This window comes from Diceros bicornis, chromosome 14 (genome assembly GCF_020826845.1).
Source record: "Diceros bicornis minor isolate mBicDic1 chromosome 14, mDicBic1.mat.cur, whole genome shotgun sequence".
Classification (NCBI taxonomy): Eukaryota; Metazoa; Chordata; class Mammalia; order Perissodactyla; family Rhinocerotidae; genus Diceros; species Diceros bicornis.
In genome coordinates, this window is record NC_080753.1 from 24,259,384 (window position 1) to 24,272,356 (window position 12,973).

Genomic DNA, 12,973 nt, shown 5'->3' on the forward strand with positions numbered 1-12,973 from the left:
TATCATTTCAAACATTAAAAAATTAATAAGTCCTTACTATCATCAAAATACTCAATGTCCAAATTTACCCTTCTCACACACCTTAACAGCTGAAGACTCCTTTTTGAAATGAGGACACAATTAGATAAATTGAAGTGATATTTGAGAACCTTAAGGACAGACTTGATTCAAAAATTTAAAATTATAGAAATTACCAAAGGAGGGGAAGGTACAGGTATATACAAACAAAATGTAAATAAATCTTTGCCCCCCAATTTTTCTCCAGGCCTTCATAAATTCTAAAATTTAAATGATAAAGTTATGTGAGCTATATGAGCTGCACATTACAGCAGCAAACAACACACCACTCTCCATAAATCCAACATGGTGGATGAGATTAATCACCTGTAAGGTGTCTCAATATGGTGTGAAAGAGATCAAAATATATTCAAATGCATGTCCACTATTTAGGAAGAAGTGTACTGATGCCTAAAATTCACATTGAAATCCATCAAAAAATAAGATGGATTGATGGATAAATGGATGGAGAGATGGATAGACATCTGATAAGGCAAGTATGGTACAAATTTAATGCTAGACTCTAGGTGATGGGCAGACAAGTATTCATCGTAAAATTCTTTCAACTTTATGTTTGAAAATTTTTATACTAAAATGTTGGGGAAAAAATACAGTAAAAATTAATAGAGCCTATTACTCATAACCAAAACATACGTAGTATAAAACAGCCATAAATAAGTGACAGGATGACTATGCCATCACAGCACCATGACCTGTGGCCATATGGTTCTCCAACTCACTACCCTTGCTCTAACGGAATTCTCACTAAGCAAATATCTAACTGTAACGAGGATTTACATATAAATTAGCCAACAGGGAGCAAATACGATCTGCAACACAAGTAAACTTGTTATTCTCACTGCATACTGACAAACTGGCATTCTGATTTTTATATCCGTCTCTTCTGAATTGGTTGACTGAGTCAGCTCCAGAGAGATTCTGGAAACAGTAAAGAAGTTGGGTTTTTCAGCCAGACTAAGGGGCTCTGCCAGGGAAGCGAACGGTCTTCCCTAAACTCTATTTTGCAGTCTTCCCTAAATTCTCACTGCAGTATACACAATACATTTATGTTTCTAAACTACTCAAACTAAAGAAATTAAAGGTCGTGATACAAAAGTGTATGGGATTCCATTTATGTGAAACTGGTAAAAGACAGCAATAATCTAGAGAGAGAAAGCAGATCAGTGGTTCCCTGGAACTGGAAAACAGGGGAGAGGCCAAAGTGAGAAATTGATTGGGACAGAGCATCTAGAACTTTCTGGGGTGATGAAAATGTTTTATTATTTTTATTGTGGTAGTGGTTGCATAAGTGTGTAAATTTCTCAAAATTCATCAAAATGTACACTTAAAATGATTACCCTTGTGTCTAAACTATCATCTCAATAAAGTTGATTTAAAAAATAAGGATCATGAAGGAAAATCCTCCATTATTTCAACATCTCCTCCACCCCAAACCCCTTCCCGTATGTGAGTTCCTTGACCACTAATTCCCAGAAATTTACAACTGGAAATGTAAAGAAATATGTCATTGACATGGCAATGACTAATATACTGTCGTGCAGATTTTCTTCTTAACTAGTTCATCCTAGTAATACAAATGCTCCAATTTTAAAATATTTAAATCTATTATCCTTCGAAGGGTGAAAAAGGAAGCAGCTTCAAATCTAACAGTAACTCTCTCTCACACGAAGGAGGCAGTTCAATATGAGCATGATATTGAGACTGCTAATGGTGAATGCTGTGTACAACTTGGCTTCAGTGAATCCATGTTCCCACTACTGGGAGTGTCAGGTAGCAGAACTGCAATGTAATCCACTATGGCTTTTCCTCAAGTGCTTCTCTGCCCACGATTCTGATCAAATTGAGTCAGCCAGATTTAGTCTGCCTACTTCTTGCTCCTAACCCAAACTTTTGAATGTTTTTTCCTCAAAGAGACAAAAAGTATGTGTTTATTCTGGCTAGCATGAAAATTCTCTTCCTCCCCAATTCAAGCTGCAGAACCTGAAATGTAGCTAACTCATATGTGGCCCTACATACATTTTACAGCTGAGACTTCCAGAAATTCAACTATACACATGTGAAAAGCCCCTCAAAATTACCGGATTTGACAATCACTACCAAGTAAAGACTAGAACAGTAGCTTTCAAACTTTTTTGACCATGATTCACAGTAAGAAACACATTTCGTATCACAAATCACTGCACACACAACATATAAAAAAAGTAACTGAAACAAACGTTTCACGAATACTTATCTTTATGTAACATAAGATGCACTTTGATATTTTCTATTTTATTACAAAAAAATATCAGCATTGGCCCACTAAATTGATTTCACAATGCAACCAATGGGTCCTGATCTGTTTGATAAAAGATTAGAGAACACAGCGTGTCCAGCTTCTGCACTGTCTGAGGTTTCTGGATTGGAGTTCCTAATTTGCTCCTCCTCTCCACTAATGATGTGCCAGACACTGTCCTGAAGGTTTCAGAAATAAAAAGAAAACTCTGACAAAGATTCTAACTTCAAAGAGTCTTTAAGTTTAGTGAAGGGGTAAAAATGTACTAGAACCCTAAAAGAGGAAGAAGGTAATACGGGATTTTGGAGAACAGAGATTTCTCTGTGAGGACAGAGATTTCTTCCTGCTGGGAATAGAAAAATCAAGAAAAGCTTTAGGAAAACGTGACATCTGACCTGGTCTTAAGTGTGAGGAGGATTTATACTATATGATGATGTGGGAGGGGGCAGAGTACTCCAAACGAAGAGAGAGCATAAAAACAAGGACAGAAAAATTTCAGCATAGAACAGTAGACTAAAAGGCCCCATGTCAAGAGAAGGCTGGCGGCTAGACCACTGTTCTCAAAATTCCAGGCAAAGAAGTTCTTCTTGCAGACAGGTGGAGGCCCTAGAGGTGTTCAGCAAAAAAGTGACCAGACTATAACTGCCTTCTAGAAAGAAGTCTAGTGAAAGTGTTGGATGGTTGTCAAGTGACCAGATATACCTGTTTTTGAATACCAACGTTAAAATATCTATTCCAAAGGCAAATCTAAGTGTTCTAAAAATTATCTAAGACATGCTTCTCCTTTAATATGGATAATGTAGCGAGAATTAAATGAATTTAAGAAAACGATTTAAACAATGAAAAACATTCTAAAAAGTGAAAACAAAAACTGTTTCCAAAGTTTGACAAGTAGAGAGAGCACTGGACTAGTTGTTTTCTGAAACCTACCAGTTGTATGATCTTAGTAAACGTGATTATAAAAATGGGCACCATATACTGAAGACCTACTCTGTGTGCCAGCGACTGCACTAGGTGCTTCAAAGGAGTCAAAACTTTTCAAGGCCTAGGAGAAAAATCTCCCTCTCTTCCCCCAAAGAAGTCAGCTGCTGTTACCGGGCAGAACCCCACAAATCAGAAACTTGTTTTTCCAATCTTAGAAAAAAACATACTTCTAGATTTCTTCTATCTGAACCTCCACAAAATAACTGCTTCCGCAAAATTCCTCATCAAGATATACAAATGCTCGTACTAACTCGGCTTTCCAGTCTCAACTCGCACCAGCATTGCCCACTGCCCTATCCTATCTTCGCCTCAAACGCACGGCACAATTTGCTCTTTTCTTTGTGAGCAACGCTCTTCCATTCTTTCCTGTCCGAAAAAATACTATCGTCCTTCATGGCCAATCGAAAGTGTGGCGATGTTGAGCCTTCCACGGAGGCTGTTGGTAGCTCACACATCAGTCCTTCACTGAACTCAACTTGGCCCCGTTACAGCACCAGCCGTTAGGTACTAATCAGCTGTTCACCTGTCAATCTCCACCAGGCGGAAAAGGTTCTTATTTCCCTCTACCTACTTGCTCCCCAGGACACAGATCTATGCCCGCTGGATACTAACTGCTGGAGACGTGGTTGTCAATGGAGAGTCCCTTCCACCCTAACGAAAACCCCACAACACTAAGTTTCTATAAACATCTGCTAAGAAAACGTTAACACGGGATTAGAAAGTATATTAGAAAAAAAGTAAACCAAGACATGGCTATGAACTGAGCTAAGAGACAAGCCTTACACATTCAAAGCGACACAAAGGTGAAAGAAAAAAACTGTACATTCCCAAGGACGGGAGAGTTCACAAGACGAGCAGTGGGTAACACTAGTATGAAAAGCAGGTTGTGCAGCCTTCGGGAAAAGGAATGAGCAGGGCTAACAGTCTTCTACGATGAGGTTCCAAGCACCGAATGGACTGGCCTTACAGCCCAGCCGAGAAACGGAGACCGCTTGGTTGGACTCCAAGCCGGAGGTGTGCGGTGCTGCCCCGGGAGCGGGGCGGGGAGGAGAGGAAATGACGAGCCAAAAGGGGGTGGTAACGGCGCGGGGCCGAAGACCCGGGCCGAGCGTGCGGGAGGGGCGGCGGGGCAGGGGAGTGGGCGCACTAACGGACCCCTCCCCGGCCGGGGAGACGGCGGGGAGGGCCCGCGGGGCGCCGGGGGGGGCCCGCCCCCTCTCCCGCCGCACCCGGGGCCCTGTGGCCGCCGCGTGCGTCCTACCCAGGGCCCCCTCCCGACCCCAGAGGGCTGCAAACGGCAGACGCGGCTCACGGAGGGCTGGGGACGCGGGCCCCGCGGGGAGGACTGCCCGGCCCGAGGACCGGAGCGTGGAAGATGCAAGGGCAGGCTTAAGTGTGAGGCCCGACCGACCGGCAGGAAACGGCCGAGGCCCCGGGCACGTGTGTGCGCCGGAGCGGAGGAGCATCCGTGGCAGGCAAGCCCACCACTCCGAGCCTGGGGTCTGAGACCCTGGGCCTAAGTCTCGGGGGACGAGGACGCATCCCCAACCGGCACCAGCACCCCGCCGGGGTCTGGACCCCGAGGTGCCGGCTCCCGAGGGCGCCATGCCCGCACGGGGCGGCCCCCTGCAGGCCTCGGCCGGGAGTGCCCCGGGGCGCTCGCAGGCTCCGGGGCCGCACCGCCAGCCGCCCGGCTCGGCGAGGCTCAGCTCGACTCCCCGGGCTCGACGGGAGCCTGGGCCTCTCCTGAGTGGTCAGCGAGACCCGCCAATCGGGGCGCTGGGGCCGGCTCTGGGCCGCTGGATATTGGCTCCTCACGCTCACCGTGCTTCGCTCCCCCGGTTCGCTGCCCGCGCTGATTGGCTCCAGTACCGGACCCCGAAACCCAATCAGAGGCTCCAGCCGCCGCTGCCGCCGCCACTGCCGCTGCCTCGCAAAATGGCGAACCCGAACAAAGGGGAATCGGGCCTCCCTCCAACCGCCTCCGCGCAGGCGCCTCTGAGACCACGCCCACTAGCCTCTGCTCGGGGCTCGCCCCACCCCCACCTGAAGGAGCATTGCGCAGGCGTCCCCTGCGGCCACGCCCACTTCCCCGATTTGACACCACCCCCCCGCCGAAGGATTACGCAGGCGCCTTCTGGAAGCGCCAGACCCTTCGACTCAAACACCGCCCTGAACATAGTACTACGCAGGCGCTAACTAGCTCCTGTGCCAACTGCCCTCCCCCTTCTATGCGGCCACTGGAGACACACCCCTGGGGCTAATGCGCAAGCGCCGTTCTGCCCCGTTCGCGGTGGGCTGTGTCGTTACGCATGCCCGGGCGGCGGCGGGAGACTCCGCGGAATTTACCGCCGGAAGTTCGGCGGCCACGACCAAAGAGTGGAGGTTCGGCTAGTTAGCTAGAGGGGCTCGTTTCCGCCCCGCTCCCGGGGTTGGGCGGCCATCTTAGGCGCGCGCAATTAAAGGCTGTGGCGGGATTGGTCCCGCGTCTGGGCTCGTCCCCCGCTCCCCACCTACCAGGGCCGGATCCGGAGCCCTTCCCCGCGGGGCGGGACTCCTAACGGCCGCCTCCTTTTCAGGTGAAGGGTAATCGCGGGACGTTGGGACTCTGGGCGAGCCTCCTCGCTCCCTCCCGCGGGACTCCAGGACAGGCCCCACGCCCTCGCTGACCCGCCTTGGGGTAGGAAAAGGGGAGGTTCTCTAGACTCCTTCCCCCCAAAAAAAGAGGAGGTGAGCCTTCCCCGTCCCCTGCTTGCGGCTCGGCGGGACACTCCCCCCGGCCGGTGCACTCCCTCGTTGCGGCTTAAGGGGACTGTGGCCAGGTCATTCCTTTTTGCTTCTAGGCCAGATCCACTGGGGAAATGCTTGTGCGCGGTGCAGGAAAAAGGAGATTGTCCTAAACCCGCCTGGCTCGGGCGGGAGAAGGGAGGAGGCGTGGCTCGGGAGGCAGGCTGCTGCTGCTTGCACCAGAGAGTTTTGTGTTACTTTCTAGAGGCCGAACGCACTCAAATTCAGCGATAAACGTTGGGGGGGAAAATTATTAAGTGCGTGGTCGGGGCAATCTGAATGTATAATATGTTCAGGCTGCCTAAGCATCCTAGCTTCCTTTTCCTTCTCATAGCTGAAGAAACACATTCTGGAAATAGCCACTCAGTATCATGGCCGGCAGCCCTAATGAAGATCCTGAAGGAAGCAGAGTGCGTAACAACTATTAACTTATTGCTGAACTGAAGTTCAGAAAGATTGAGGTCAAATGCATAAACACTTTTTAATTAAAGCAATAATTGAATTGCCTTTTTTTTTTCTCTTTCCAGCTGATTTACTTCTGAAAGGCTAATACAGTGCTAGGCAGAGACCATCCAGCTCTTGCCTTTTACACGTGCTTTAATTCGTGGTCGTTAACTCCTTAAATTAAATTCTGAGGATTTGGCTTTAAATCAAGGAGGGGCAGGGGAGGAGAGGGAGTGGGGGACACAGTAAAGGAAAATGAGAGAAATAGCTTAATATTTTTTTGAATCTAATAAAACATTTTCTTTCCTTTTGCACGTTTTAGATCACTTATGTGAAAGGAGACCTCTTTGCATGCCCCAAAACAGACTCTTTAGCGCACTGTATCAGTGAGGATTGTCGAATGGGTGCTGGGATAGCTGTCCTCTTCAAGAAGAAATTTGGAGGAGTGCAGGAACTGATAAATCAACGTGAGTTTTGAAAACAGCTTAAGTCTGCTGCCCTAGCTAGAGCATCTCTTGACCTCCTGTTATACTTTAATTATTAAACAAAATATACATGCAAAGAGGGAGTTCCTAATCGCTGAGTACTTTTAACTCTTCAGATTGTTTCCTCTACAGAAATGGCCTCTAGTCTGAGTCCTTATCACATCAAATCTGAATTGTAAAAGTTTCTAATCTCTTCCTCCTCTGTCATAAAACTTTCTTGATAATATTACTCCACTTCTCTGAAACCTTTAATAACTCTGAAGTGCTTAGCAAAGTCCACAGGTGTTAGCTTGGCATTCAAGATTCTCTCTTCATCCACATTGTACTTATTCTTCCAAGAGGAGTTTAGAAACCTCCTCTTCCTATACACACCCTCCCATCACTTTTCTACCAATGGTTTTAAACCGGAGATGTGTATTCACATCACTTGTGGAGCTTCTGAAACAGTTGCTCAGACCACAGTCCAGGCTTACGGAGTCAGTTTCCACTGATGATTCTGACCCCAGCCTTTAAAAGAGCAATTTCTTACTGCTTTGTATTGTAGTTATTTGTAAACATGACACCTACTCTTGATTGAAAACTGTTTAATTAGGAACTCTTTTATACCTCTGTTTCCCCATAATGCTTAACGTGTTAGCTTTTTGTATGTAAAAAAGATGATTATTGAATGAATACACATTTGGCAAGTAAAAAATGCTGTACATTCTAAAACATTTCAAAGCAGTAGACATAAAAGTTTCTTTAGTGAAGAAATAAGGATGTATTTGAAAATAGGGGCAGGAGAAAAGATGGGGTGAGAGGAAAACGATTAAGAAAGCTGGAAGTTAACGAATATAGTATTTAGGAAGGCGATAAGGAGCAAAATGTTCGTAGGAGACAGCAGGTTTCTTCAGAGTTGAAAATTATTTCTCCTGAGGTAAACTCAGATTTGTAAAGATTTTTTAAAAATCTAAGAGTGGAGATCAGTGTTTTGGTTTTCTTTTTTCTTTCTGCTATTAAATACCTGTTTTTCTTAGAAAAGAAATCTGGAGAAGTGGCTGTGCTGAAGAGAGATGGGCGATATATATATTACTTGGTAAGACGGGGCTGATTCTCAGTACGCTCTAAGGATTGGTGAACAAATGGGCTGTACTGCAATTGTGTTGATCGTGATGTTCCAGTCTAGACGAGCCAAGGATGTCAAAAGCTTCTGATCTCGATCCAGTGGTGGTGGCTGTTTGGAGCACTGGATTAGAAAGAACATGAGGCTGCATCCCAGCTCCATGGAAAGAGTACCGTGACATCCGCCAAAGGCCTGGGTTCTAAGACTTGCAGAAGTTAGGGATGCCTTCCGTACTTAATTCCTTCCTAATCATGGTGAGAGAGAAACAGTAGTGTCTCAAGAGACAGATTGTCCAAGGAGGTTTCTCTCTCATTCTTCCCTATCAAATCCAGGTAATACTCAGCTCCTTTCCCACCTGCTGCCTCAATGGGATTTTTCCACTGTCCAAGTGGTCTTCAGCCCCAGAAAGAGTGTGGTTTCTTGGTGATGGTGCTGGGTGACATACAGCCAGTTCACTATAAGCCTGATTTGGATAGCAGGCTGAGTGGGGACATGTCCTAGCCCCTTTGAATGCTGTCTTTAAGGCCGATGGGACTTCTGGTTTGGAATGCTACCAGTTTCTCTGTTCTCTTATAGAGAAACAAAAAGCAAGCAAGCACAGTTTCTAAATAAATAGACTTAACAGGAAATTTTCAGGTGGTATGGGTTCTTACAGATATGCAGCTTCTCTCTTGGAAGTGGCACAAAGGCTTGCACCTACCTTGCTTAAAAACACTAGACAATAGGCATAGCCTGCTAATCTCCTGGGCTTATTGGGAGAAGGAAAGAGTATTACATGGCAGTGTCTGGGTTTCTCAGGCCCTATTTAGTGGATTTTCCTGAGGGCCTCACATAACTGGAAGGGACAGTCTATGACATTTGTCATCCTTGCTCTAGACTATTCTATAAAAATATACTTAATTATCAGGATGTTGGGAGAATGTGATGGTTTTTCTTTGGCTATCATTTTGGATTAACAGAAGTTTGAATTTGTTCTTTGTACTCAGATTACAAAGAAAAGGGCTTCACACAAACCAACTTATGAAAACTTACGGAAGAGTTTAGAGGCCATGAAGTCCCATTGTCTGAAGAATGGAGTCACTGACCTCTCCATGCCCAGGCAAGGAAATCCAGGGCCCTAAATGAAGACTTAATTCAGGTGGTGGGGTTTACTGTCTTACCCGGAGACAAATGACTTAAAAGCTTAACTTAAGCCAAAATATAGACTTAAAGGTGGACAAATTTCAAAACTTTTTAAAATCACTAGTGAACCAGTTGTCAGGCCTTAAGTTAAGGCATACCTATTTCTTAGCCTGGGTTGAATGAATCAGGATGATTAAAACACACACCTGCCTCAGCCTACTTAGTAGGGAGGAACCATTGTTAGTCACCTTGGTTGAATTATGGGCATCCTCTATCTGAAGCTTAGCTGCTCTCTCTAAAGCAATATAAGCTAAAGAGCCAAGACTGAGCAATTGTGATTTCTCTGGGCCACTTCAGATGTCCCAAACCTGTTAATCCTATGTGAAGAAAGTTGTAAATTCTCACTGCCTTTTAAATTGCATGCTTGTTTGTGGTCAGCGTGGGTTGTAGCCAGAGAATATGTTCCTGATGTAACATTTTAGATCCCAGCTATTGAGAACTTAAGGGAATGACACTGAGGGTTCAGTATCCCCTTTGCTTCCTTTTCAGGAAATAGGCTTGGAGTCACCATTTCTTGTCTTCTCACTCTGGTTTTGAGTCAGTGCTGACCATGCAGGTTTATTCTAAGCCCAAGTTACTTTATGAATGTGGCTCAGGGTCCCTCATCTTACACTGATCTTAATATGTTCATGGCTTATGTATCAGGAACTTTTTTTTTAATCACAACTTTTGGGGGGACTTAATTATCCCATTATATGAAATTAGCAATTTTAAGCCTTTTGTTTTTCCCTGGGGATGTTGAGGGTCAATAATAACCTGTTGGAAGGAAGGTGCCAGGTAGTAGTGTTGTGGGCTGGTTGAAGTTTCCCACCAGCATGTTGAGAAGACCTGAATTGCAGTCAGCTTGGCATTTCGCAGCATTCCATCTCGACTTCGTTTTCACAGAGATCCTGTCCTTTGTCCCTCTTCTCCCTTTTATCTTCCTTAACGTTCTATTATCATAAGTGTATTTTAAAAATACCAACCTTTTTCCATCCACCCACAGCTAGTTTTCATCAGTAGACACAGAAGGATAGTGAGTCACTCATGTCACGGCAGGTATACATTTTTAAATGTAGTGGAAATAATTGGGATGTGATACCTTATTAGGCAAAAGAGAAGTGACAGCTATAGGATGATAGGGCTGTCTAGAAACAGTCTTGGGTAACTCAACGGGAATTAACTTTCAAACTCCCACTATGGCTGCCTATCAGTGTGAGACCAGATAGTTTGTCTTTGTGCTATGGGTAGATGTAGCCTAAAGAAGAGGGAAGGAGCGATTTCCTAGATACCTTCATCACAACCAATGGAGACGTTTTGTCTTTTTCAGGATTGGGTGTGGTCTTGATCGTCTGCAGTGGGAACATGTATCCGCGATGATTGAGGAGGTGTTTGAGGCAACAGACATCAGAATTACTGTGTACACACTCTGAACAGAGGAGCATTTTGGATGTGTCCACATTCTGTGTCATCCCTGCTGGGCCAAAGGACTGGGAAAATTGACCTTAGAATGGTCAGAGGAAAGTTTCATGTGAAGTAGTCTGTGTCACAGGCCAGACTTGGGTTGTTGTATTCCCATGATTGTTCTGGAACCCTGGAGGAAGGATTGCTTGGGAAATGTTGCTGTGTTTTTTTTTTTTTTTGCTGGAAGGTAAGGAGTAAATGTCCTGATAAGAGGCAGGGAAACCAGATGTTGGGCCTATGACTCCTGTTTTGCTTCAGGATGCTAGCTGATTTGTTTGGCTTGCCACTAGGTGGCAGCATTGATTCTACTTCTCTGCTGTTTAAGAGAAATTTCAGGAAGGATGAGTATTTCAATTAATTTTGCATCTTTTGTCATTTGTTCACTTGGTAATATCTTTATGTCATCAAATTCATTCTAGGAGAGCATTATGGGTTTTGTTTTGTTTAAATTACAAAGAAGAGTTTTATGTTGTTAAGGAATTTGTGGTGACAAAAATGGAAAAATAAATAGCTTTTTTTCGGGGTCCAATGAGGTTCTGTGCACATCTCTGTGTTGTTCTGGACTTGGGTAATGGTGGATTTGCCTGTAACTTAATTTGGAAGAGTCATACAGAGGGTCCAGTGGGAAGAACAGCAAGGTAAGAAATAACTAGAATGGATAAGAACTGTGGGTCAACATAGTGGAAGGGCAGGTTTTTAGAATCTCCTCGTGGTAAACTCTTCCTCCATTCTGTGCACCCCATAGTTTCTGTGATTGAATCAATCATGAAATAAATGAAATAATATGTAGTATGTTAAATGCCTGACAAAGTGCTTCGTGCGGAGTAATGACAATAAATTAGTGGTTCACAACAAAATCTGTGTGAATCTTCTTAAGAAAAATAAAGGTCTACTTGCTCCAAAAAAAGTTCTCATTTGGTATAGAGGGAGCTGGGGGATGGCCGGCTTTCTTGGTGTGTTTAAGCTCCAGGGGATTCTGGTGTGCAGCCAGCTGGGATTGAGAATGGTAAATATTAGTCTTTTCTTCCTCAGCCAAGAGAGCAGCACTTGTCCACTCTTGTTTACATGGTGGGGGAAGAAGGCTCATGGATTTGGCCAGTGGTTCAGTATAAGAGGTGTTGGGAAAGCTAGTGGAGTTTTTTTTTTCCCCTTACTGTGGAGTTATGAGTTAAAATAGCCTGACCTACTATTGATTTTCTCCCCGGAGTGAATCGGTCTGTCACAAGACTTGTTGCTTTCCCACGTGTAAAAAAACTGGATTCTAGAAGGGGCTTTTTGAAACACCAGGAAAACACTGGTTAAATATAATCTCTGTACTTTAGACTTGTGTTCTTATCACATTTCAGCCTGATATGAGGCCACAGTTTCAGAAAGTATTGCACTTCTTTTGTATCTCTGGAACAGAAACTTGCCATGTTGGGGTAGGGGCAGTGCAGGGGCAAGCTCTTTGTCAAGCTTTTACGCTAAGGCTTTTCTTGGAGCTTTGCTTCTGTCCACATACAGTAAAACTGAAGGGAAGAAAAGGAGGGAATGTCTATATAAAACTGAAAATAAGAGTAGGGTGATAAGCAGTAACTTAGAATTAAAGTATTTTGCTTAACTATGCAAATAAATCTTAACACTTGGGTCAAAACATTGGTTTTCTAAGAGCCTACGTTTAAAAGGATTAGGGTTACTTTTTTTCATGGAGTAAACCTGGTCTCTTGGAGGACTGGCTGTTAAGTGGAATTCTGGGACCAGCAGGGATATGATAAAGTAGTTTGTCATTTGCAGATAGTCTTGGGGTCAAATTCTGATGACTTATCACACTAAAAGCCTGGGGAAAGGAGGCATTGCCTGATAATCAGAATGAACACATTATTCCTGGAAACCTAGTTAGAGTTTGGCAGACACCCAGAAATGCACATGTGAAATGTTGCCTCTACATAGGACTCAAACAGGCCTGTTAAGAAATAAGCCTTGACATCATCCTGTCATCACCAAGTAGCACGTATTGACTACTCTTACGTTATGTGTACCTGAACGTTGCCATCCCACTTCTCACCGTCCCCTCTTTAATCAGGAAGCTAATTGCTTATTAATTGGCAATTGGGACCTGGATACCTTATAAGCAGATTTCCCATGCCTTTTGTTTCACCGTCTGTCATAGTCCTTGTTTTCAGAGAAGGGAAAAGGAACTCACAAGTAATCTCA

The 12,973-nt window shown here is 44.5% G+C and overlaps 2 protein-coding genes across 7 annotated transcripts in view; one reads left to right on the top strand and one right to left on the bottom strand.

The window, feature by feature from the left end:
• The window catches only part of NFYA (nuclear transcription factor Y subunit alpha), a 32,127-nt gene extending 26,876 nt beyond the window's left edge, over window positions 1-5,251 (bottom strand). For all 3 annotated transcript variants that reach the window (XM_058554426.1, XM_058554425.1, XM_058554427.1), the window contains exon 1: window positions 5,162-5,251. The gene's annotated coding sequence lies outside the window, so the exon portion shown is untranslated. The remainder of the gene's footprint in view (window positions 1-5,161) is intronic.
• On the top strand, window positions 4,611-11,303 carry OARD1 (O-acyl-ADP-ribose deacylase 1). Of its 4 annotated transcripts, XM_058554428.1 has the most exons (7): window positions 5,555-5,722; window positions 5,917-6,017; window positions 6,459-6,534; window positions 6,891-7,035; window positions 8,070-8,128; window positions 9,142-9,254; window positions 10,647-11,303. In XM_058554428.1, the coding sequence occupies exons 3-7, from the start codon at window positions 6,496-6,498 to the stop codon at window positions 10,747-10,749; spliced, it is 459 nt and encodes a 152-aa protein (XP_058410411.1). In that variant the 5' UTR covers window positions 5,555-5,722; window positions 5,917-6,017; window positions 6,459-6,495; the 3' UTR covers window positions 10,750-11,303. The 4 variants fall into 4 exon arrangements, 3 of the variants coding, with proteins under 3 accessions (XP_058410413.1, XP_058410411.1, XP_058410412.1); XM_058554430.1 differs by lacking the exon at window positions 5,917-6,017 and having other exon boundaries at window positions 5,553-5,722; XM_058554429.1 differs by lacking the exons at window positions 5,555-5,722; window positions 5,917-6,017 and adding an exon at window positions 5,758-5,916.
• The last annotated feature ends 1,670 nt before the right edge of the window (window positions 11,304-12,973 follow it).